Below are 23,608 nucleotides of genomic sequence, written 5' to 3' on the forward strand. Positions count from 1 at the left end.
ACACATTAAAATACTTGTTCTGTTGCTGTGAGAAATCCATGCACAAGCAGCATCCACCCATTCACTCCTGGAATCACAAGTCAAAGAAGCAAACTCATTAGCTAAGCATCCATAATTATTTTCAAGTAAACTGGAATGACTTAAAATTATTTTCCTGGTTTTTTAAATTAAAGACTCAGGGAAATGTGGTATTTGAACAACTGAAGAAAGACTGAATTGTGAAAAGAAGGAATTACTATTCCCAACACCCCACTCCAAATCAAACGACCCAACCAACCCCCAAAGCCAACGCATTTCTGGAAAATCCTCTCGGGAATATGGATTAATGATTAAATATGATCCAGTTGAAACTTTTCCCCCCTGGCTCACTTAGCATCTTACTTGCTGATGCCAGGAGGGAGCTCGTTGACCACCACCCTCCTGCTCCAGGCCATGAGGTCCCTCTCGGTGGCCATCTGGCTGCGGGGCGCGTTGTGGTGCATCTGGCGCACGCCCTCGATCTGCCCGCTGCGGCGCAGCCCCACGTTGGGGGGCGAGGCCACCTCCAGGCCCGGGCTGCGGAGGGCTGGGGGAGGAAAAACAACCTCTTCACTTCCATAACCATCAGAGACATCATTCTGGGGCGTGGGGCAATCACTGGGGCTGTGGCTGGGCTGGGGTGGAAGGGAACTGAATGATGGTCTTGTCTTGTCCCACCCCCTGCCATGGGCAGGGACACCTCCCACTGTCCCAGGTTGCTCCATCCTTGGCCTTGGACACTCCCAGGGATGGGGCAGCCACAGCTTCTCTGCCCAACCCGTGCCAGGGCCTGCCCATCCTCACAGCCAAGAATTCCTTCCCAATATCTAATCTACAATTGAAAGCATAGGATGGATCACACAAAGATTGGTTGGGGCAATAATCAGCACTTATTCCCTGTGAAGTGGCTTTTCTTTGGCCCCAGGTGAACATTTCTGTGTGCTGGCCTTGGGGATGTGCTGGCTGATGGAACATCCCCTGGCCTGGGGTATCCCAGAGATAGCTGAGAACACAATCCACGAGAAAAGCTTTAAGGGCACTTAAGTGACCTTCAAACCAAAGTCTTTCAACTGCTTAAAGGCTCTAAAATCATGTCTTAAATTCTATGGAACAAGAAGAAATGAGGTTGACATCTAAAACAACAGACTGCTGCAAGGTTTAAGTTTTCTGCTGTATCTCCACTAGCTCTGTGGGTTTAATCCTTATTTACTGTGCTGTGGGCACTGCTCTGCTCTGGGCTTCTCAGCAGGAGGCACCACTCAGTGAAAACACACACCCTGGGCAGCAAAGAGACACAGAAAGGCTGCTGATCATGGAATCACTGCCACCACTGTCCTTGGTTAGCTCATCAACACAATCCCCACGTTTAAATACGGCCAACCACGTGAACATATTGCAATTTGTGGTTGTGCAAACCTGTATAAAAATATCTGTCTATTTAAATACATTATACAGACTCTAATTAGCTCCATCAGCTGGGTGATCCTGTAGCAAAGTCAGTGACCAGTGCAAGCTCTAGAAGGGAACTGCTTTAATTTCCATACCATTCATATCTGGACATTCCTCTGTACAACTACAGGGACACACAAATAAAATGGGAATTGGGACTGCACCACACACCAGCCTATCCTAAGCACAGGAAAGGCTTTGTGTGAGGTGAAGGTGCCTTTTATACCCTTCTTGACATACCAATTCAGAGCAAAGCAAAAATGCATTTTCAGCATTTTTCACTGACATTTTTCCTACTCCTTCTTGAATTTTAACCCAAGCAACTCCCAATCCAAATCCTAATGAGCTTTTGCAGGAAATCTACTTCAAACATGTGTAATCAGTCACTTAACCTAGAACTAATTTATTAGCAGCTGTACATTTTTCCAAAGCTCAGGATGACTTGCAGCTCAGGTCCTCAGCATCTGCTCCCCTTCCATCAGCTGCACTCCCTCAGCTGCTCACATCTGACAGAGCTGGGTTTAAATTTTTAATCACTTGGTGTATTAAAAATAAAATCACAGTAGCAGAACACTTACCAGGAGAATAATCTCCAGCTTTCTAAGGAAACACTAAGACAGAGCAACATGTTTATTTTATTAACACTGATGCTCAGCCTTCCGCTGCAGCAGGAAACCATTAATCTGTCACAACACTATTCACTGACAGCCTCTAATTATATGCTGTTATTTTGACATTATGCAGTTAGGAAGTATCATCTCTGCACTTATATCAAGACAAGACAGTGAATTTTATGGTGTTTTTTTTTTAGGAAAGTGGTTTGTAAGAGGAATAGTTCCAGTCTAATATCTGTAAGCAGATACAGCCCAGTTAGACCAGTGTGTGCCCCCAGCTGCACCTTCCACTTTTAGTTCCTGTGTGGGAATCCAGAGAACACCCAGCTGCTCCCTACAGGTTAACGAGGCACAAAGAGGAGGGAAAAGCATCCTCAGACACAGGAACACTCTTTGATCAGTACCTTCTGTGCTTAAGGAAAGGGCTGCTGGAGACAAGGCAAGACACTGACCTCCATTGACAGAGTGGGATCTGTTGAGTGGAGGGTTTGGAGGAGTTTCTCCTTCATTAATTAGTCTCAGATCTTGTTCCCTCTGGAGCTCCCTGATCATTCCATCAAGGATACTTTCATCCTGGTCATTTGTCTGCTGCCCGATGACTTGTTCAACTACTTCACCATCACCTTGGCAGGAACAAAGCCACAAATGTAAAATTATTAATTTCCGTTATAAATTAATTTCTCTTGTAAAATGATTGATTTATGTTTGACTAAACACCACAGAACAATCTCACTTAAAACTCTGCACCACTATTTGCCTGCTCTGCAGAACATCTGATCACCAGCTGCCTTTCTGCTCTTGTGGAATAAAGGGAGGCAAAGTTTAGAAGAGAAGTTACAATAAAAACCTAAAACTCCAGACCATGTGTAAAACACAGACACACACCCTCAGAAACAGGAGAAAGAAACTATGCTGCAGTAGGTAAAAGTGGAAGGTCTTTTCTGGAGATCAGCATTTTGCAAAAGTTTATGTCTACAAGAATAAAAAATCCTGTTTCAAAAAACAAAAGATGTTTTTTCCATGTCTTTCTCACCTTCCTGGTTCCTTCCTGACATCCACAGTTACACTGAGGTTAATGGGACAATGGTTTAAGCATCTCCCATATCTGGGAGAAATCCAGATTTTGGAATATCCTTGTCTCCAGTCAAGTTGATTCCAGACACTTCCTTCATGCCACAAACCCACCCCATCTCCTCTTCTACCTCCACACTGAATTGAAACCACTAATTTTTAAATCCTTCCAGCACCACCCCACGTTGCTGCTGCTCAGCCCTGTGTTATTCATGAGGATTAGGCAGAATACCATTAGCCACATAGCCCAGCTGAGGAATGAGCTGCTCATCCTTGCAATTCTCCCTCCCTGGGACCAGGCGCTGGAATCTCGTGGGATGAGGATTTCCATCAACATCCACCAGGAAAGGAGGAGGCATCAGATGTGGAGCCTGTTGGGTCTGCTCATCCAACACGTAGTTATTGGCATCACGGATCAGAGGCCTGTAATCCGTATGGAAGAACATCTGATCTGGAATCTGGAAGGAAAGCAATTTAGGGAATAAATCACTGGCCATTTGCAGCTGTCTGGCTGCTCTGGAATGGCTCCCACTGCCATAAACCACAACTCCTGCACTCGGGAGCAGCACAAGGAATGCTGTGACAGAGAACAGATTCCAACCACAAATGTGGCTCATTACCAAGGCCTGATGCAGAAATTCAGTGCTAAAATAGGCCAGCAGAGGTGAACAGACAGAAGTTAATGCTCTGCTCCCCTGTCTAAGATTCTCTTGCCTAAATCTTTTTGATTTAGGTGAAAAGCAACTCCATGATCTAATTATTTTGTCTGAGGCAGGGTGAGGGAATAAATTGTAACACAAACAGTTCTAAGACAAAATCAGGTCAAGACAGGGAAGAATTTAAAATTCATTCAACCCACCTTTTCATAATATTTATTGCATCCAAAACCAAACAGTAGCAGATGTCCATGTGAGTCTGTGCAGGCAAAATGCTGCCCATCTGGTGAGAACTTGCAATCAAAAACAGCTCCGTGGCCTTGGCCCTCAATCTGGATCAAGCACAGAACATTCCCTTCACAACCACAGTTTCACTCTATAGCATTTCTATAAATCTTTCACCCATGCTCCAACACGTATTTAATCCTTACTCTGCGATTTCTCACTTTGCTCAAGACTGATTTGCACTTTTATACATTAAAGTTACACTGAACAACACAGTAAAATTTCACATTTTCTCCTTGTCGTGAAGTTTCAGGATGACTTTTAACGTACGTTGGGAAACAACCCCTGGAATTCTGTGCTTTATGTGAATGGCACACTCCACAGATCTGAGACCTGTCCTGGCTCTGGAGGTATACAACAAAATCTGCTTTGGTCTCAAGACCAGCTTCACACAAATGGGGGGGAAAAGAACCCCAAACTGCCTGATGCTCCTTACCATGTTGAAGTAATTGCGGATTTTCGTTCCTTTGTCTATATCCCAAACGAAAATATTCCCGTCGTGACCCGCCGAGAGCACAATCCTTTGGTCAAAGGGATGAGCCTCCAGAACAAACACTTCATCATCGTGGCCCTGCAATGACAGCAGGGCAAAAGGAAGTGTGGTCCTCCATGGGGTACCTCCAAACCTGCTGGAACTTGGTGTGAGGACATCTCAGGGCAGGGATCAGCTCAGTTTACTGGATCTGAGCCTGGAATTGTACTTGGACAACCCTCCTGCCAGAGGCTTGGCATTGTCACTGCCCTGACTGCAGCTCAGCACTGCTGAGATGGGGAGGCAGGAGAAAGGAGGGCACAAATGGAGCCTCCAAGGGGCTCCCTGTCAGCCAGGAATCACCAGGATTTTGGCCATCAGCTCCTTTCCCCAGCATACACCAGGGGACAGCTGGATTCTTCAGGACCAAACACTCCTCATCAGGGGGAATGATGATGCAGTTTAGCCCCAGATCACCTCAGAACTGAAGTATCTCCACTTGGATTCCCCCCTGGAATGCTACTCACAGATAAGCTGTGGAGAAGCTGCCCTGTGGACGAGTTCCACACTTTGAGCAGGAAGTTGTTGACTGCAGTGATGACAGTGGCATCGTATCGGTCCCAGGCCACCATGGTCACCTTCAGCTTAGTCACCTTGTCCTCCCCAGATGCCACATTGTTTCTAAGGAAATCAGAGAGTCAGAAAGGCAGAGATCAGTGACTGCAGATGGAAACACTCCACAGTGCTAATTCAGTATGGAATTCAGGCAGGAGGGATGTGACTGTGGCTCTGGCTAAGGCAGCAGAATGAAGGATGAGTCTGTGGGGGTGAAAACAGGATACAGGAAATGCTCAGTGCCACTGAGATTTATACAGCTCTGTGTCCTTACAAAGGACATTTTCTCCTCTGTTCTTAAGCCACCACCCTCACCTACCCCAATGCTTCCTTCCAAGCTATTCAGATCTATAAAGCTTTTTCCTACAAAGCATTTATCAGTCATCAATACCAGCAAACTCCCCAAAGAGCAGGAACCTGCTAAATAAATCCAAATCACAGCTCTGACAGCAAACACTGCAAATGTAACCATATGAAATATAGAGAATTCTGCAAAGCAAGTGCCTAATGGATTTCTGCCCTTTGTTGCTGTGCATATCCAATTACAAGGCACTTACAGAAGTCACTTGGGGATCTCAAAAAGCAAAACTCGAAACCCTAATTGAACCTGAGAACCAAAACACCACATTTCACATCTTACTTGCAAAACTAAGAAGAAATACAATGTTAAGAAACATTCTGGATAAATACACATTAGCATGTGGTCAGTGGGGTTCTACTGAAACCTCTTTCTGTGCCTTCAACTGTTTGACATTCTTATTCATATGTAAAATACTAAATATTCCCCAACTGTAGGTAGTGAACCACCAATGTATTAATATTCTCTTTGGGGGGCTAATTACTGTGTAAATTAACAGACAGAGCCGTGGCATTTTCAATACACAAAGCCCATGCACAGAAATTAACTCAAAGGGCAGCAAATAAACAGTTTTCTATATGATGGAGGGTTAGTCTGCATGTAAATGTGGCCATGAGGTTTGCTCTACCCTGTCACTTTAGTAGCCATGTCCAGGACCACACTCTTCCAGTCATGCTGATGGTAGTGCCAGATTCTTGCTGTTCCATCTCTGCTTCCACTGACAAACCTTAAGCTGTGGGGCAAGGAGAAAAAGAGTCATGAAATTCTGAATAAGGATGGTGTAAACCCCACATGTCCACCAACACACACACAAATACACACACTTGGAGTGTGTACTTGGGTATCTTTACTTCTCTTCCTCATGAGGTTCCAATTTTCCTATCAGGTCTTGTACAGAAGAGTTTACAACAATAATTACATTTGGCTCCAGCAGGCAGATGGCCTTGGAATGACTTCAATGCCATAATTCATCCGAGCTGCACATTCCCTTTTTAATGACATCAGCAAATCCCTGGAGCAGCCCAGAGTGGCAGCAAAGCCAGAGGAAAGTGTGCCAGGAGTCTGGCATAAATTAGAATACATTAACTCAGGGAGGGGGTGGAGACATGGAGGGAAGGAGCCAAATTTACAAGTAAGTAGCTGTGACCATGAAGCTGAACATAAATATTTTAATTTTTAAACTCCTCCTTGTTTAAAAATTCCAAGCATCCAGCAAATGTATTTAACCACATCAGAATGTTTGGCCATCAGTGCCACAGAATCATTTTTGTTGAGAAATTGGAAATAAGCTCCCCAAGTAATACATTTTCACAGGCTGGCCAACACCTCTAAAAGCATGTTCCATTTATATCCAAAATTACACTTCAAAGGTAAATCTATTCAATTTTATTGATTGCTTCACCTTTTCAGTTTCCCTGATCTGAATTTTTTCATTGTGATGAAAAGGAGTTTAAAAATGCTCGTGACAAGTTTATTTTCTTCTTATTTTTACTTCTTTAGAATAAATACAAAGGAAACTTCTTCTCCACTGGAAGCATCACTACAGCATGTAATTTTCTGTGACTCTGTGACCAAATACCCTCTGACATGGGTTGGAAGGAACTGGGAGCACAATTACACATTCCCACATCACTTCATGTGACAAAGATCTCCAAGTCCAGGTGCAAAGCTCCAGTTTGGAAGGTTCCTGCTTCCACACATCCCTCAAACCTCCTGCCCAGCAAAAGAAGGAAACAGGAGAAAAAGCTGGGAAAAAAACATCTACATCAAGCTCTGACTTTTGCTTTAAAATACATTTATCACAGTGTTCCTACTCCCCTCTGTGGGAGTTACCTGGGAACTCAGACAGTCTTACAGAAAAGGACACAAAATTTGGTTTCCAATTTGCTGTTTTAAAGAAAAAAAAACCAATTAAAAGCATAATTACAGAAGGTTTGTTATTACAGCAGAGGACAACGAGTTGGAGCTTGTGGACATGACACACATCTTGCAACACACTTAAATGATTTGTCAGGATTCATCAGAGCCCAGGGGCAGTTTTCCTCTTGTGCCAAATTTTCCATGAAATGTTCTTTGGGAAAAGCCACCCCAGCACTGGCAGGTGAAAACCCCAGGACAGCCACTCACCTGTCCCCGTTGTTACAGAACTGCACTGCAACCACCTTGTCCTGCAGAGGGAAACAGCAGTCAGTGCTTTGTGGGCTCAAACACTTGCCCTAGAAGTTCTTAATGATCAGGTTTTGTTCAGCACATTCCAGTAGAGAAAAGTTTTATTTAAAGCTAAAACCTCCCCAGAGCTGTTGTGTTAAACACACAAACAAGAAAACCTCCGAGAGGTGAAGGGTTCATGTGATTTTTAGACCTAACATTAAAGTGCCTCAAAAAAATTAACCCAAAAATGCAAACTTTGGCTTTGTTCCCACTTACAGACTGTTGAGAAACAAATGTCATATTTTAGACAAGGGTTTGCCTTTGTTTAATTTGCTAAATACTTGTGTTGGCTCCAGGCACTCTGTCCTTACTCCCACTGACATCCCAGCTCCTGACAATGCCCACAGGATTTGTTTTAGGGCTGGGCTGACAGTTGTCTGCAGGGTTAAAAGTGGACTTAAAAAAAACCAAAGGAATTACAGCTCCTTCCAAACCTGCTCAATACAGAAAATATTCTTTTCCTTTGGGAAGAAAATACGTGTTAGATGTGATGGTTTGGAGGCTTAAAGGGGACACCCAGGACTCCCACTGAAGTTCAGTGAGTCAGTTTAGACTCAGGCTTAGTCCATAAAATGCTGTTGAGGTGGGAAGTCTGAATTTTTATGAGAATGCTCCAGCATTACCTGAAAAAATAGACCATAGAATCATAGAATGGATTGGGTTGGAAAAGACCTCCAAGATCATCAAGTCCAACCCTTGGTCCAACTCCAGTCCCTTTACCAGATCATGGCACTCAGTGCCACGGCCAAGCTCAGGTTAAAAACCTCCAGGGATGGGGAATCCACCACCTCTCTGGGCAGCCCATTCCAATGCCTGAGCACTCTCTCTGCAAAGAATTTCTACCTGATCTCCAACTTCAATTTCCCCTGGCACAGCTTCAGCCCATCGTGCCCCCTTGTCCCATTGCTGAGTGCCTGTTTTTAAGCTTTCTAAATGAAATTACCATCCTGATCCAAACCTTGACTGCACATTCCAAAACCTGTTATGTGGATTCGTGGCCACAACTAAAGTTAAACACTTGGTAGTAAACATAAGAGGAAAAAAATGACATTGTGCATTAAAACTGCTTTAACTCCTTATTCCAACCCAGATTTGTTTCAAGAAAATGAGAAAATCACCTAATCCTTCAGTTTTTTAGGGGAATGAAATCCACAAAGCACAGTTTGCACAAACCTCTTGCCTCAGAAGGACTTAAACATAACCATCCAAAAACTTCCAGGCACTTAAAACACCCCAGAGCTGAGAGCCAAATAAATTCTAGAGTCACTAAACCAAGCAGGAGGTGCCCAAGTCCTGCTCTGGGCAGAGTGGAAGGCTGTGCTGCTGCTGCTGAGGCTCTCACCGTGTGTGCCTCCAGCTCTGCCATCTTCTCGGGGCACTCCGAGCCCAGGTAGTAGATGCGGATCACGTGGTCGGTGCTGCCCGTGGCGATGAACATCCCACCTGGGGAGAGGGACAGGGCAGGACAGTCAGCCAGGGAACAGGCACTGCACAGCCTGCTCTGCCTCAGTCTGCTGCTGTCTGGGCAAAGTGGTTTGAACCAGGACACTTCAGTGCAAACTGGCAACTGTGAAATCCAATACTGAAGTGCATCTCCAATTCTGACCCAAATCAGAGGAATTATTGCTGAGTCTGGAGTCAGGGATGGCTCAGAAACTGGAGAAAAGCTCCTGATGTAATATAACTTCATAGGCTGGCCAACACCTCTGAGAGTGTATTTCATTTAGCTACAAAATTACACTTGAAAGCCAAATTTCAGAATCACAGAATCCCAGACTATTCTGAGCTGGAAGGGACCCACAAGGATCATCGAGTCCAACTCTTCAGTCAATGGTCCACAGAGGGAATTGAACCCATGACCTTGGCATTGTTACAGCCAAGGTTTAACCAACTGAGCTGATCTCATTTATTCAATTTTATTGAGTGATTGTTTGCCCTTTATAGTTTCCCCAATATGAATTCTTTCATTGCGATGAAAAAAAGTTTAAAAATGCATTCTATATTATAATAAAATATGTAAGAATTATATTTTGTATTTATTTATCATTTATTGTCATTTCTTCATAATATTGCCCAAAAAGGGCACTGTTGGGTGATTTCCTGCATTTGAAATGGGTTTAGTTAGTTCAAGTTTCTGGTTTTAAGAAAGGAACCTGGCTCTGTAAGAGTTCTCCATTTCAAAAAGCAAATTTCATGAGAAATTTTCCATGTAAAAATATAAACATACTAAAAATACAAACATACAAAACATAGGAATATTTTTATGTGCAAGAATCAAAATATAAAAATAACTTTCTCTGTAAAAATCAAAATATAAAAATAATTTTCTCCATAAAAATAAAAATACAAAACAAAAATATTTTTCTTTGCAAAGATAGAAATTATAAAAATATAAAAATAATTTTCTTTGTAAAAATCACTATTTCCGAGCATTCAAAGCTGCAAAGGATGAGATTTTTCCAAAGCTGAGATTTTCCAATAGATTCAGTTAATCCTCTTAGAATTTAACCAAATTTGTAACCTTTGGCAGAGGCCACCTGTGTGCCAGATTTCCAGAGGTTTTCACCCAGAAACTTTACAGGGTGAACCTTTAAAGGACATTACAGGGAAATATCTCTGATGTGCAAAACTGAAAGACTTGGAAGAGGTCAAGATACTTCAGTTTAAACTATGGGAAAAAAGAGAAAAAGCAACTTAGCATGGACAACATGAAACAATCCCAATGAGACTGGGAAATTCACTGGGAAAGGTTCAGTGGTGTTGGTGCTTGAGGAGAAGGAACAGAAGTGCCACAGAGCACCCAAGGAGGAGAAGGAACAGAAGTGCCACAGAGCACCCAAGGAGGAGAAGGAACAGAAGTGCCACAAAGCACCCAAGGAGGAGAAGGAACAGAAGTGCCACAAAGCACCCAAGGAGAAGGAACAGAAGTGCCACAAAGCACCCAAGGAGGAGAAGGAACAGAAGTGCCACAAAGCACCCAAGGAGAAGGAACAGAAGTGCCACAAAGCACCCAAGGAGGAGAAGGAACTGAAGTGCCACAAAGCACCCCAGCTCACAGAATTCCTGACTCTGGGCACGTACCAGAACTGAAGGAGGAGCAGGAGATCTGGACCCCCGGCCTGGACCTCTCTGCAAACTTCACAGGACGATCCCTGCGTGCAACAACACAACACTGTTACCCCCCATTGCTTTAGCCAACAAAACCAGCTCCCTGCAGCTCAGGTGAGCTCAGTGTGCTCAGCCTAATCCTCTTTGTATCTTCATTCTCACCCAAGTCTGCTAGAGCTTTTCATTTTAGGAATTTTCATCCTTAGTTTAATAAGCAAACTGTAATTCTCTAAATTGAAAAGACTATTTAACTGATTTATGTTGCCACTCACCAATTCAAATCTATTTAAACCAGAACCTGCCAAACCATCAGTCTGACATCATTCCCTCCCAATTACAAATGGGTTTGGTGACATCTACAGATGTATGTTCTTCTGATTAAAAGCAAATTGGTTCTTCTGCCTGTACATTTTTGGACAAGAATTTATTCCTAAACACAAAAGCTGGAAGTTCTTTTTGGGTTTGTCCTGCAAGGCACAAACCCAGAAATAACAACCCCCATCTCTGCCTTCCCTCAGGGTTCCAACCCCACAGAATCCCCACACGAAGCCCCACACACCAGTTTGCTGAGCAGGAAAACACCCCTATTTAATTATCTCAGCATTTCTCTCCAGGCCAAAACTCCAAATAAATCCCTGATTGAGTGAAAATCATTGTGATTGTGTGAAGAGCCTTACTTGAACTTCATGGTGTTGGCGTGCCACTGCCAGAAGCAGATTGTTCCGTCGGCACCAGTGGAGGTGAGGTATCGTGTTGTTCCTTTCCTTGCTGGAGAGAACTAAAAATAAAGTTGCAACAATTAAACCAGCTAATTTCTTTCTCTTCTCTCATGCTGGAAACCTGTAAAGAATTTTTTTCACTAACATATGAGCCTTTTGCTCAGGAGAACAGAGAGAGGAGATAGGAGCAGATCTGAACTTCCATAAAAATTTAAACTGAGGAAATGGGAATCACACAGCTGAGGGCACGGGGCAGCAGCAAGATGACACATCTGGATGCCACGTGGAGAGAATGAGCCAGGAAAACACACTCAGGTTGGGACAACTGCACTGGCAGCACCGAGGACGGGACTGCGATCCTGGATGGAAGTGCACACCCCTGGCAGGCTGTGGGGCAGTGAACACCCCTGGCAGTGCACACCCCTGGCAGTGCTCACCCCTGGCAGTGCACACCCCTGGCAGGCTGTGGGGCAGTGCACACCCCTGGCAGCGCACACCCCTGGCAGCGCACACCCCTGGCAGCGCACACCCTTGGCAGGCTGTGGGGCAGTGCACACCCCTGGCAGCGCACACCCCTGGCAGCGCACACCCCTGGCAGGCTGTGGGGCAGTGCACACCCCTGGCAGGCTGTGGGGCAGCGCACACCCCTGGCAGCGCACACCCCTGGCAGTGCTCACCCCTGGCAGGCTGGGGGCAGTGAACACCCCTGGCAGGCTGGGGGCAGTGAACACCCCTGGCAGGCTGGGGGCAGTGAACACCCCTGGCAGGCTGTGGGGCAGGGCACACCCCTGGCAGGCTGTGGGGCAGTGCACACCCCTGGCAGGCTGGGGGCAGGCTGCTCACCTGGATGGAGGTGATGGAGGCGGAGTGGCCCTGCAGCACGGCGAGGGGCGCGCAGGTGCGCAGGCACCACACCCGCACCACCTTGTCGCAGCTGCCCGCGGCCAGCAGCGTGTTCTCGTAGTTGACGGCCATGTCCGAGATCTCGGCCGAGTGCCCGCGCAGCGTGGCCAGCAGCCGCCCGTCGTCCGTCGCCCAGATCTTCACCAGGCAGTCGTCGGAGCCCTGCGGACACGCGGCAATGCCCAGGGTGTGTCACGGTGGGCAGGAGCCCGACCCACGCCAAGGGGACACACGACTGCACTGGGACGGCACCACTGCACTGGGAAAATCCTTCACTGGGAGGGTGGGTATTGGGAAGGAATTCCTGGATGTGAGGGTGGGCAGGCCCTGGCACAGGTGCCCAGAGAAGCTGTGGCTGCCTCAGCCCTGGGAGTGTCCAAGGGCAGATTGGACAGGGCTTGGAGCAACCTGGGATAGGGGAAGATGTCTCTGCCCATGGCAGGGGGTGGCACTGGATAAGCTTAGAGGTGTCTCCCAATCCAAACCATTCTGGGATTCTCTGATTCTGTTTTACAAAATGGAAATCCTCGACTCCACAAGATGCTCCCCAGACTCCATGGTTCATAGCCATGGAATCATGGGACAGTTTGGGTTGAGAGAGACATTAAAGACCATCCAGTTCCAACTCTTTGCCATGGGCAGGGACACCTCCCACCAGCCCAGGGTGCTCCAAGTCTCATCCAGCCTGGCCTTCGACACTCCCAGGGATGGGGCAGCCACAGCTTCCCTGGGCACCTGTGCCAGGGCCTGCCCACCCTCACAGGGAAGGATTTTTTCCTGTTATCCAATGTAAACCCCTCCTCCTTTACCTCAAGGCCATTCCCCCTTGTCCTGTCACTTTAAGTCCTGTCACTCTATGCCCAGGGATTAACATTAACAGCTAAAAATGCATAATTAATTTAAATAAACTGCTAATTTTTAAACATGCCAAACAAAAAGGCAAGGGCAGTGTCACAAAAATGACTGTTACTGTATTCTGGAGAAAAAACTTAAAATTATAGTCATGTATTGACTGACACAGCACAAATTCTAGAAGGTAAGTTTAGCAGAAAAGTAAATTGCAGCTGAAGTGAGTTGTTTCTGCATCTCAGTCAGTGCCTAAGAGGCTGTTGAGGGACTCATGAAAGATGGAAATCAAAGCCAGCAAATCAATCTCCCCCCAAAGAAGTCCAATTTTGAAACTTACTGTAAATATTCTCCTGCCGCTGCGGTCGAAGGCGATGCAATAAACAGAGGAGAGGTGGCCCAAGATCCTCTTGTGCATCTTCATGTGTTGGTAGGTGCAGGTGGGGAACAAGTGGCTGAAACGGCCACAGCCAGTCAGCTGCCTGGCAGAAAGGATGTGCACTGGGGAGGACACAGCAAAGCCAACAGTCAGGCATGGATCCTGTCCACAACTCATGGAAATAAACCTTAAATCAAATATAATGCTCCTTAACAACTTTATTATTATCATCATCCATAAGTCTGAGCCTCTTCTACCTTCTCAGAATGTTGTGTGCAGTGCTATAAAAAGCAATCCCACTGCTGATGAATCCCCACCACACAAACACTGCACCTGCCTCCTCACCAAAAATTACACCACAATTAAAAGTTCCACCACAAGTGGGAGTTACTCCAGTGTTCAATTCATGAGCAGGTACAGATACAGTTACTCTACATGGATTTGGGAAATCTGCTTTATGGAAATTATAATATCAATTGCAAGAAATCTAGTTTTATGGTATACTATCAGTTTATTTTAAGTGGGTTTTTGGTGATAAAAATCTTTCTTTGGAATGGCTTCCAGATCATGTGTGAGGGTCAATGGCCTTCCACATGTTCAACCTCAACAACATTGTATTTTTATGGCAATGGAATTGAAGAATAAGAAAAATGTGGCACTGATGGAAAAGTCCCAATCCAAAGAATGGCAGGAACAAGAAAAAACTGCTACAACAACAACAACAAATAATTCCCCATTGCTACAGTCAGAAATCCTTCCAAGAACAGCCTGAAAGTTGAATGCACAAACCACCATGTCAAAAAGCTCATCTCTGAGCTGATGCCCCATTTTAGGGCATTTTGGGGTATTTAAATCCTGTTAGTATTCCCTCAAGCTGTCCTCATTCACAGCACTTGACCTCTGGGTTTGGAAGTTCTGGGAGGTTTCTCCACAGGCACTGGAGGCTGCAGAGCTGCTGTGCAGTCCCTGTGATAGCAGATCCTCTGCAGCAGCTCCTTATCTTCTCTCCTGCACCTTGAAGGAGTTTGGGCTTCCCAGGAGCACCACGAGCCTGTCAGTGCCCTGCAACCCCTGAGCTTATAGAGAAAAACTCAACCCATTTCTTGTCTCATCATATCATTGCCAACCTCCACAAAACATACGAAGGAATATGGTAAAAAATTAATCTACAAACTCAACAAGTGCCATTGCAAAGGGTTTCTAACCCATAACTCACTTGTGTAAATTTGTACCATTCAAGTATTTACAGAAAGTGTTTTTTTGTCTAAAATTTGGAAATTTGGGTTATTTTTCATCACCCAATGTAACTGAAACACAAACTATGAGGGGGAAAAAGCTGCACAAAAGACACTTAAAAGAGCCATGAGGCTCCAGTGTAACCTCACCTTCAGTCAATATTTGCTTTGCATGGAAAAACACACATTCAGCAGTGCTAGACAGCAAAACACACTAAAGCAAATTAATCTACTATCTACCTACCACTGAATGGACACCTGACATCATACAGGGCTCTTAAATGAAACTGTTTCCCCAAGCAAAGTAAAACTGAAGTTTTGAACCTTTTTTCCACCTCTAACACAGATCCCACAGTGTTTAACACTCTGCAGAGGTACCTCAGCTTTGCCCACACATTTCTTTATTTACTATGCAAGTATGACAGCTGAAAAGCTAAATTTTAAATAACATTACACCTCCCTTTCCCCCACCCTGTGGACCCTGTGAGCCTACAGAAGGATGGAGTCAGTCAGCAACACAGCAATTCTGCTCTGCCTTTCAAAGCTTCGAGCCTTTAAATACACATACATTTAGTTATTTAAATACATAACAACAGTGGATCTGCCTTTAGGCAATTTCAGGTGGCTCTGAGCAATTTTTTAACCACACGAAGAACTGTGTGAATCAAAAAGGTACACTCACATTTCAAATTATTCCCAATAATCACAATATTTTCTGTGTCTCGATGAACATTTCCCACTATGTTTGGTGTAAATCCCATGAAGGGAACACTGAAAGGTATAAAGAATATTCAGGCACCCAAGGCCCAGGCTTGGCATCTCCCTTTTCCGGTGGATTCCCAGCCTTGCAATCAGTTCAGCTCCAGCGGATATGAAACTCATTTCACTTTTTTTCCCTGTGTTTATTTCCCTCTTTGCACAATGGGGACAAAACTCCTCAATCTCCCATGGATAATTACTGAATAAAAAGCCCTGTTTGTGAAATGCCTCAGTCAGACACATCCAGAGCCATTGCAGTGCCATGAGGAGCAACAACTTTATCAAAGCAAAGCATCTTTGGGCAAAAGCATTATCAGTGCTTCAAAGGAACAAACAATCATCCCCAATTCCAGTTCTTAGGGAGATTAGGACACAATATCTAAATAGGGAATTACCCCCACATGACAAAAATCCCTGTGAAGTTTCCTTTCTTCAGCACAATGAAGTCATTGTACTCCTAAGGCCTCAAAGCATTAAAAAAACAATTCCTACCCGGAGAAACAGCAACTTAGTAACCCTAAAAAACTTTAGCAATCTAATTAACTGATGTGTTTTATGCCATACTGAGTGAAAGAGATGCCAAGTCCACCCTCTCACTATTCCCTGCCAGGAAAAACTGTCCAGACAGTCATTTCAAATGACAAGGGAGCAGAGCTTGTCTTCTTGATAAGAAAAGTTAGTTTTGTCCCCAAACTGAAGGGCCACCTCAGCTCCTCCAGCTCCCAACCTGCAGTACATGTAAAACACAGGCAGTCTTCCCTTTATTTCCCACAGTCCCTGATCCTGGAAGATCACACCTTCAGGAAAATGAGAGCCCTCCATGGAAATGCTGCACAACAGCAACTCACACACCCCAATTTACCTCACCTTCTACCAGGGGGAACAGCTCAACTGTAAAGCCCTGCAAAAACACTCCCTTAGGAGGGACAAACCCCAGACCCCGCAGCAACAACCCACCAGTGTAAAGGGTATTTAGGAGCCCATCAAGACAGCCCAAAATTCAAAGTTAAATCACAGCTTCTGAGGAAATTCCAGCACTTCAGAGCTGTGAAGTCACCGAGCAGCACCTGCTCCAATCCCTCCTCTCCCTACAAACCCTCGTGTTGCTCCACTTTTTGCAAAGAAAACTAGAAAACAGGAAACTGGTGCAAGTGTTTGTTTTAAAACCAGTTTCTCCAGGGTGATGAGTTCACATCACACTGTTTCACCCTGTGCAATAAGCACTAACTCAGGAATGAGGACTTAAATGCTGCCCTGACTGCAGGGCTGGAATGAGCCAAGGTCGGGGACCACTCGCAGAGTGTGGGAGCAGCACAGCTCAGGATTCCACAGGAATGCTGGGAATTAAACACAGTTGGCTCACACGTGGAAAATATCTTCTCAGAGTGGCCACAGACGGAGCTGGAGCAGGAAAAGCACCAAAAGCACAACGTGTTCCAGCTCTGGGAGCCACTGACCTCATGGAGCTCATTTACAGCACGAGACACCATCGATTCCTGACCTCATCCCAGTGCTGCTCTTTGGCAGGGCCAAGGTAGGTGGATCACCTTGACTGGGACTTTCCACCCAGCTCAAATGCTCGTTCCCTGAGACTATGCTTTCTGCTTCCAAAATTTATGTTCTTTTCACTAACAAGTTACCTACAGAAAGACTTTCACCCTCAGGTTAAAGCAGCTCACCAAGAGTGGAAACAACCTTTGTTCTCACTAACAACAGGAAAGATTCCCATCCTCGGGTTCGAGCAGCTCTTCAGGAGTGAGAACAACCTTCTTTCTGATCTGCTTTGAGTCATGTCCAAAAAAAAAAGCCCTGACAAATTGAAGTAGCATCAAAAGCAGGTTTATCAAAGTGGAATAACTCCCAGACTGCACGACCAGTCTTTCTGCTTTCTGGCTGGGAGAGCACAAGGGGAGCCCCAAACCCCAGGGCTGCCAAACCTGCCCAGGGAGGCTGAGCAGCCCATGCCCGTGCTCACCACACTGCCCTGGCAGCAGGAGGCTCTGCCAGTGCCTCCCCTCCTCTCCTCCCCAGCACATCCCCACACACAGACACCACAGCCCTGAGAACGACTTGCACAACTTCCCCCAGCCAGGAGATTCCCAGCTCTGGGATGAGGCCACACTGATTCCCTGCTCCAGTTCCACCAACTGTTACAGAAATTAATTCCCAGCTATAAAAGACTCTTTTCCATACAATACCTTTGCATTTCTTAAAAAAAGAATTAGGAAAACACCAAACACAAGAAATGATCCTGTTCTTTAATCCACTAAATACTGTCCAAGCAAGCAGCATAAAGTTTTGCCATGAAAACATGACAAATGCTGAAGCCCAACCTGCCAGGATGGTTCATTAATAATACCACGTATTCCAAAAACACCCAGTCTGATGGAAGAATTGATCCAAAAATCCATACAGAAATACAGCTGCAGAAGTTGTGTGCAATAAATCTACCATCTACATTATTAGCAATAATCCATCAGCACAACCTCTCACAGTAAAGTAACTGCAGAACCAGCCTGAAGAAATAAATACACAGATATGGTAGAAACAGAAACCTGCCCATCACCATCCCTGCCCCTCCAAAGGGAAATGTGAAGGGATTCCCTGACAAACCAGAGAAAACATCTGCACAAACAGAGATAAAACACCCAAAGAAGAACCAAACCAGGAATTACATTTATGCCTGCAAGAATCAAACTTGATTGCTGTAAAACCAGTTAATGGCAGTTCAGCCCATACAAGGAAACAGTGCAGTTTAAACACAGCAGAGCAGCTCTGCTGAGATGTCAGCTGGGAGCCCACATGGATCTGAGCTCTGTGCACGTCCCTTATCTCTGGGCACAACTGAGTCTGAAGTAACACAAATGTTGCTCTGGTGATTATTTCCTTTTTGGAGAGGGATGTTGCAAGCAGTCTGTTTTCTGTCATAATCGAACTAGAAGGAATTCCTGAGGCAAAAAAGCTCCCTGGGAGCCAGACACTTTGTTCTGGCTGAGATTCCTGTGCTGATTCCATGGCTCCATGCTCCTGTGGCCATGCCTATCCAATCTCCCAAACACATGGATATGCTATGTAGGTGTTTCATAAAAAGATGCTCCAGCCTTTTGCCCTCCAAACAAGTTGACATGCAAAGCTTTGCAAAAGGTGTCTACACACACTGGGGAAGATCCCAGCCTGAATAATATAAAAATTATTCTACTGGCAGGGAGAAATCTATTTAGAGATAGAGAATGGTAAAAAAAAACAGTAATGCCAAGAAGGCCAAGGGGATTCTGTCCTGGATCCAAACTAGCGTGGCCAGCAGGCCCAGGGCAGTGACCCTTTCCCTGGACTCAGCTCTGGTGAGGCCACACCTTGAGTGTTGTGTTCAGTTCTGGGCCCCTCAGTTCAGGAAAGATCTTGAGGGGCTGGAGTGGGGCCAGAGAAGAGCAACGAGGCTGGAGAAGGGACTGGATGTGCCACTGAGTGTCCTCTTAAACACCTCCAGGGACAGAGAATCCACCATGTCTTGATCCAACCCCACTGTGATCACCAGCCCAGGGCACCAAGTGCCAGAGTGATCAGAGTGGGGTTGGATCAAGGGTTGGATTTGATAATCTGAGGTCTCTTCCAACCCAAGTGAGAAGAGCAGAGCAACGAGGCTGGAGAAGGGACTGGAGCACAAGTGCTGTGGGGAGAGGCTGAGGGAGCTGGGGGTGTTCAGCCTGGAGAAGAGGAGGCTCAGAGGTGACCTCAGCACTGTCTGGAACTGCCTGAAGGGAAGTTCTGGCCAGGTGGGGGTTGGTCTCTTCTCCCAGGCACTCAGCAATAGGACAAGGGGGCACGATGGGCTCAAGCTCTGCCAGGGGAAATTGAAGTTGGAGAGCAGGAAAAAATTCTTTACAGAGAGAGTGCTCAGGCATTGAAATGGGCTGCCCAGAGAGGGGGTGGATTCCCATCCCTGGAGGTTTTTTAGCTGAGCTTGGCCGTGGCACTGAGTGCCATGACCTGGCAAAGGGCCTGGAGTTGGACCAAGGGTTGGACTTGATGATCTGGGAGGTCTTTTCCAACCCAATGGATTCTGTGATTCTATGGAAGTGGCACTGAGTGAGAATCCACCATGTCTTGATCCAACCCTACTGTGATCACCATGTCTTGATCCAGCCCTACTGTGATCACCATGTCTTGATCCAGCCCTACTGTGATCACCACGTCTTGATCCAGCCCTACTGTGATCACCACGTCTTGATCCAGCCCTACTCTGATCACCATGTCTTGATCCAGCCCTACTCTGATCACCACGTCTTGATCCAGCCCTACTGTGATCACCATGTCTTGATCCAACCCTACTGTGATCACCATGTCTTGATCCAGCCCTACTGTAATCACGTCTTGATCCAGCCCTACTGTGATCACCACGTCTTGATCCAACCCTACTGTGATCACCATGTCTTGATCCAGCCCTACTGTAATCACGTCTTGATCCAGCCCTACTGTGATCACCACGTCTTGATCCAGCCCTACTGTGATCACCATGTCTTGATCCAGCCCTACTGTGATCACCATGTCTTGATCCAGCCCTACTGTGATCACCATGTCTTGATCCAACCCTACTGTGATCACCATGTCTTGATCCAACCCTACTGTGATCACCAGCCCAGGGCACTCCGTGCCCTGGGCTGGTGATCACAGTGGGGTTGGATCAAGGGTTGGACTTGATGATCTCGGAGGACTTTTCCAACCCAATCCATTGTATGATTAAACCCACAGTAGTGTTTTAGTCAGTGAGAGGACCTTTGAGCAGGACAGGAATAGGCACAGAGAGGAGGACACCCGAGGCTGGGCAGCCCCAACTCACCCACGTTCGGAGGCCTGGCGTAGTTGACGGGCAGTTCGGGGGGCCGGCCCCGGTGCAGGGCAGCGAAGGCAGAGCCCTTCCATAGCGTGTGCCTGAAATCTGCAGCACAAACACAGCATACACAGTCCATAAAGCAAACAGTCAAGGCATCAGGCATTGCTCCCACAGCCCAGAGTAAGAGCTGGTGTGTTAAATAGTTTGTGAGAGATCTATTACTCTTAACTACTCTGATTTCTAGTTCCTAAGCAAGATGGTTGGAAATGGTTTCCACTTGTTTTGAGTTAGTTTGGGTGAGTAGTGAGTCTGAATTAATGGAAAGAAGGAGAATTTTAGAAGTGGGTGCCCAGTGAGGCAGGAGTGAGCTCTGTTATGTTCTCAGTGCTGCAATCCCAACACTCAAAGCACCTCTGCTCAGGAACTGTACATTTGAGAATACACACGCATGTGCTCCCTGAAAGTAGAGATGTGAGATTTTTTTCCAATAAATCTGTTTTCCTGCAATTGGTGGCAACATGCCCTCCTTTCAGATTGTCCTCTGCACCCCAGCCCCTCCAAAAATCATTGTTGCAAAGTGAAGACTGGTTTGTTTAAAGACTCTCCAGCTCTGTGCTGCCAACTGGCCTCGGAGAGGAGACTCCCTAGAACAATAGTGATTTTTCTGAGGGCCTCAGAAATTAGACCTGGATTTCTTCCACTTCTGGCCATCTGGAAGGAGAGAAATGAGCTTCCACGGTAAGTACTGAAACAGAAGGACAGTGCCACAGGTTGGTGGATCTGTGTATCCCCATGGACATGTCTGAACGTGAAGTGCACAAGCTCAGGGCACTCAGAGACTCCTGAGAGCACCTTCTTATTAAACCTCAATCTGCAGCCCAGAGTATTAAATGATACTCATTAAAAACAGCACTCAGACTTCCCAAAATAGATCAATCCACTCAGAAGTTCTGTTTCCCTGCATAAAAATGTTTATTTTCTCTTCACATTTTGCTGCTGTTTGCAGCAAGCTGAGTGTGAAGTGAAGGAATGTTTCTCTGCAAACCTGGAATTCTGCACACAATTACAGCAAAGCACAGGCAAAACAAGACTCAGTCCCAAAACTCTGCATGTTTGCAAACAGCACATCCCTCCAGGAGACACCCAGTGGATCAGCAGAATGCCACAGTCCTTGTTAGCACCCCTGTGACTTCACAGGATGCAGGGAATTAAGTGCTCAGTGCCACCAAAACAGGAAGGTCCTGCTCTCCCAGCCCTCCTCCTGTGCCAGGATGATGCTCCTGCTCCCGTGTCACCTCCCCTCTCATCCTTTTCCACCAGCTCATTTCTTTCACTGCAACAAATTTTGCAACATTTCAGCCCTCTGAATCAGCACATCACAGGATCAAGGAAGTTCTGGCTCCTCCTGGGAGGAAGAGTCAGGCATGGAGTGAGGAGGGAAGGAGGAATCACTCTCCAATAGCAGATGGTTCTCAGACCTGTTTAGTTTTAACACAAAACTGCTCTCAGGATCATTCCCTCAAGCAGAGAAGTTTTTCAAAGGGAATAGAACTGGTGTTCAGTTCAAGAAAGAATTGGGGGCTTTCAAATTAACTTTAAGCAAGGACAGGCAGGAACTGTCACTGAAGAATCAGCCTCATCTTCTCCCACTCCCCAAATGGTGCCTCAAATCCCACCCTGTCCCGTGTCTGCACAGCCAAGGAGTCAAACAATGGGAGAAATCAGGCTCAAAAAGAGCTCAGCAAAACACACCAACTTCTGAGTGACTTTGGACACAGGTGTGTGTAAATGCATATGAAAAAATGGCCTTTTTCAGATGGATCAAACCCCTAATCCAGATCACACCATTTACACAGTCCAGAACATTGGGGAGAGGAGGCAGAGGAAGCAAATAACCAGACTGGGCAAGAATTACTTAAAATGGCATTTTCAACCAAGGAAAGTATATCCAACAGGGCCAGCAACAACTGCATTTCAGTAAGGAGAAAGCTGGCAAGCACAGGGCACAAAGCAGGGCTCACCAAACACACAGATACCACAACAGGAATCCAAACAGAAGGGGCTTGATCAGAGCAATACAGAATTGAAGTGAGATCTTACCTTTTGCTGCCCTCAGCAGAGACTGGCGCCCGACACCCAGCAGAGTCTGCACCCCCAGCACACTCTGGGGGATTTCCTTGTCCAAGAGGGGGCCAAGCCTCTCACAGATTCTAAGAAGATAATCCGGAGGGATGTGTGCATTGACAGCCACCTAAGCACATGAACAACACAGGCGTTGGAAAACTGCTTGATTCTTGCTTCTACCGGCGTTTCTTTGTTTCCTAGTCAAGTGTAAAGGTACTGCAATCAAGTAGAAAAACCCCTTGAAAATTAATTATACCCAATTTTGAAGGGATGGGGAGCATTGAAAAGGTCAGACCAGAAATTCCAGGTTGTAGCACTTTAATCGTAATTTAGGATATCCCTTAATAACAAACAAAACTCCCTGAAACTCTGAGCTCCCAGTGCAGTGCTCTGCTCCAACAACTTTTTTTAAGCCTTTTCCACCCTTCAGTTCATTCTTTTCCCATTTCTTGCACAGCTGAACCAGCCTTGCACTGACATCCCTGTATGAAGCACACATGCTAACATCTAAAAACCTTAAACATTATCCCAAAAGCAACAGCCAGTTTCCACCCACATGTGTAAGCTCCAAACTGGTCGTGTTGAGAACACACTCTTCTTTTTTCCCTTTGTTTTCTACAGAGGGACAAGAGTTTTTCCAACAGTCTGTTCAAACAGCAAACAAACTGTGCCCCATTATCCAGAATGTCCTGCACTTGCCCAACTTCTGTATTTATTAACTGGCAGGAAGAACTCCTCATCAGAGCTCCCTTAGCTCCTCCAACACAGGACACACAGGTAAATCCACCTTCTTCCATGGATCAACAGCTCCCTGCACTCCCAGATCCCAGGGCCATCCCAGTTCCCGCCCCACAGGAATCGGGAAGGAGGAAAAGGTGTGTGGCTCCCTCAGCCCTGCTGCCAAAACACTGTTCACTCAGCTGTGGCACCAAACACATCATTAGCACATGGCATT

The 23,608-nt window shown here is 45.9% G+C and overlaps 1 protein-coding gene across 2 annotated transcripts in view; it reads right to left on the reverse strand.

Moving 5' to 3' along the window:
* BRWD3 (bromodomain and WD repeat domain containing 3) overlaps positions 1–23,608 on the reverse strand; it is a 53,842-nt gene that overhangs the window by 23,279 nt on the left and 6,955 nt on the right. For both annotated transcript variants that reach the window (XM_071569751.1, XM_071569750.1), the window contains 15 exons: positions 22,630–22,780; positions 20,536–20,634; positions 13,666–13,826; positions 12,420–12,641; positions 11,535–11,635; positions 10,831–10,901; positions 9,092–9,192; positions 7,666–7,706; positions 6,167–6,271; positions 5,093–5,246; positions 4,530–4,664; positions 4,012–4,140; positions 3,385–3,610; positions 2,534–2,704; positions 382–565 (listed from right to left, as the gene is read on the reverse strand). In XM_071569751.1, coding sequence (XP_071425852.1) covers positions 382–565; positions 2,534–2,704; positions 3,385–3,610; positions 4,012–4,140; positions 4,530–4,664; positions 5,093–5,246; positions 6,167–6,271; positions 7,666–7,706; positions 9,092–9,192; positions 10,831–10,901; positions 11,535–11,635; positions 12,420–12,641; positions 13,666–13,826; positions 20,536–20,634; positions 22,630–22,780 — 2,051 coding nt within the window. The remainder of the gene's footprint in view (positions 1–381; positions 566–2,533; positions 2,705–3,384; positions 3,611–4,011; positions 4,141–4,529; positions 4,665–5,092; positions 5,247–6,166; positions 6,272–7,665; positions 7,707–9,091; positions 9,193–10,830; positions 10,902–11,534; positions 11,636–12,419; positions 12,642–13,665; positions 13,827–20,535; positions 20,635–22,629; positions 22,781–23,608) is intronic.

This window comes from Pithys albifrons, chromosome 14, assembly GCF_047495875.1.
Source record: "Pithys albifrons albifrons isolate INPA30051 chromosome 14, PitAlb_v1, whole genome shotgun sequence".
Classification (NCBI taxonomy): domain Eukaryota; kingdom Metazoa; phylum Chordata; class Aves; order Passeriformes; family Thamnophilidae; genus Pithys; species Pithys albifrons.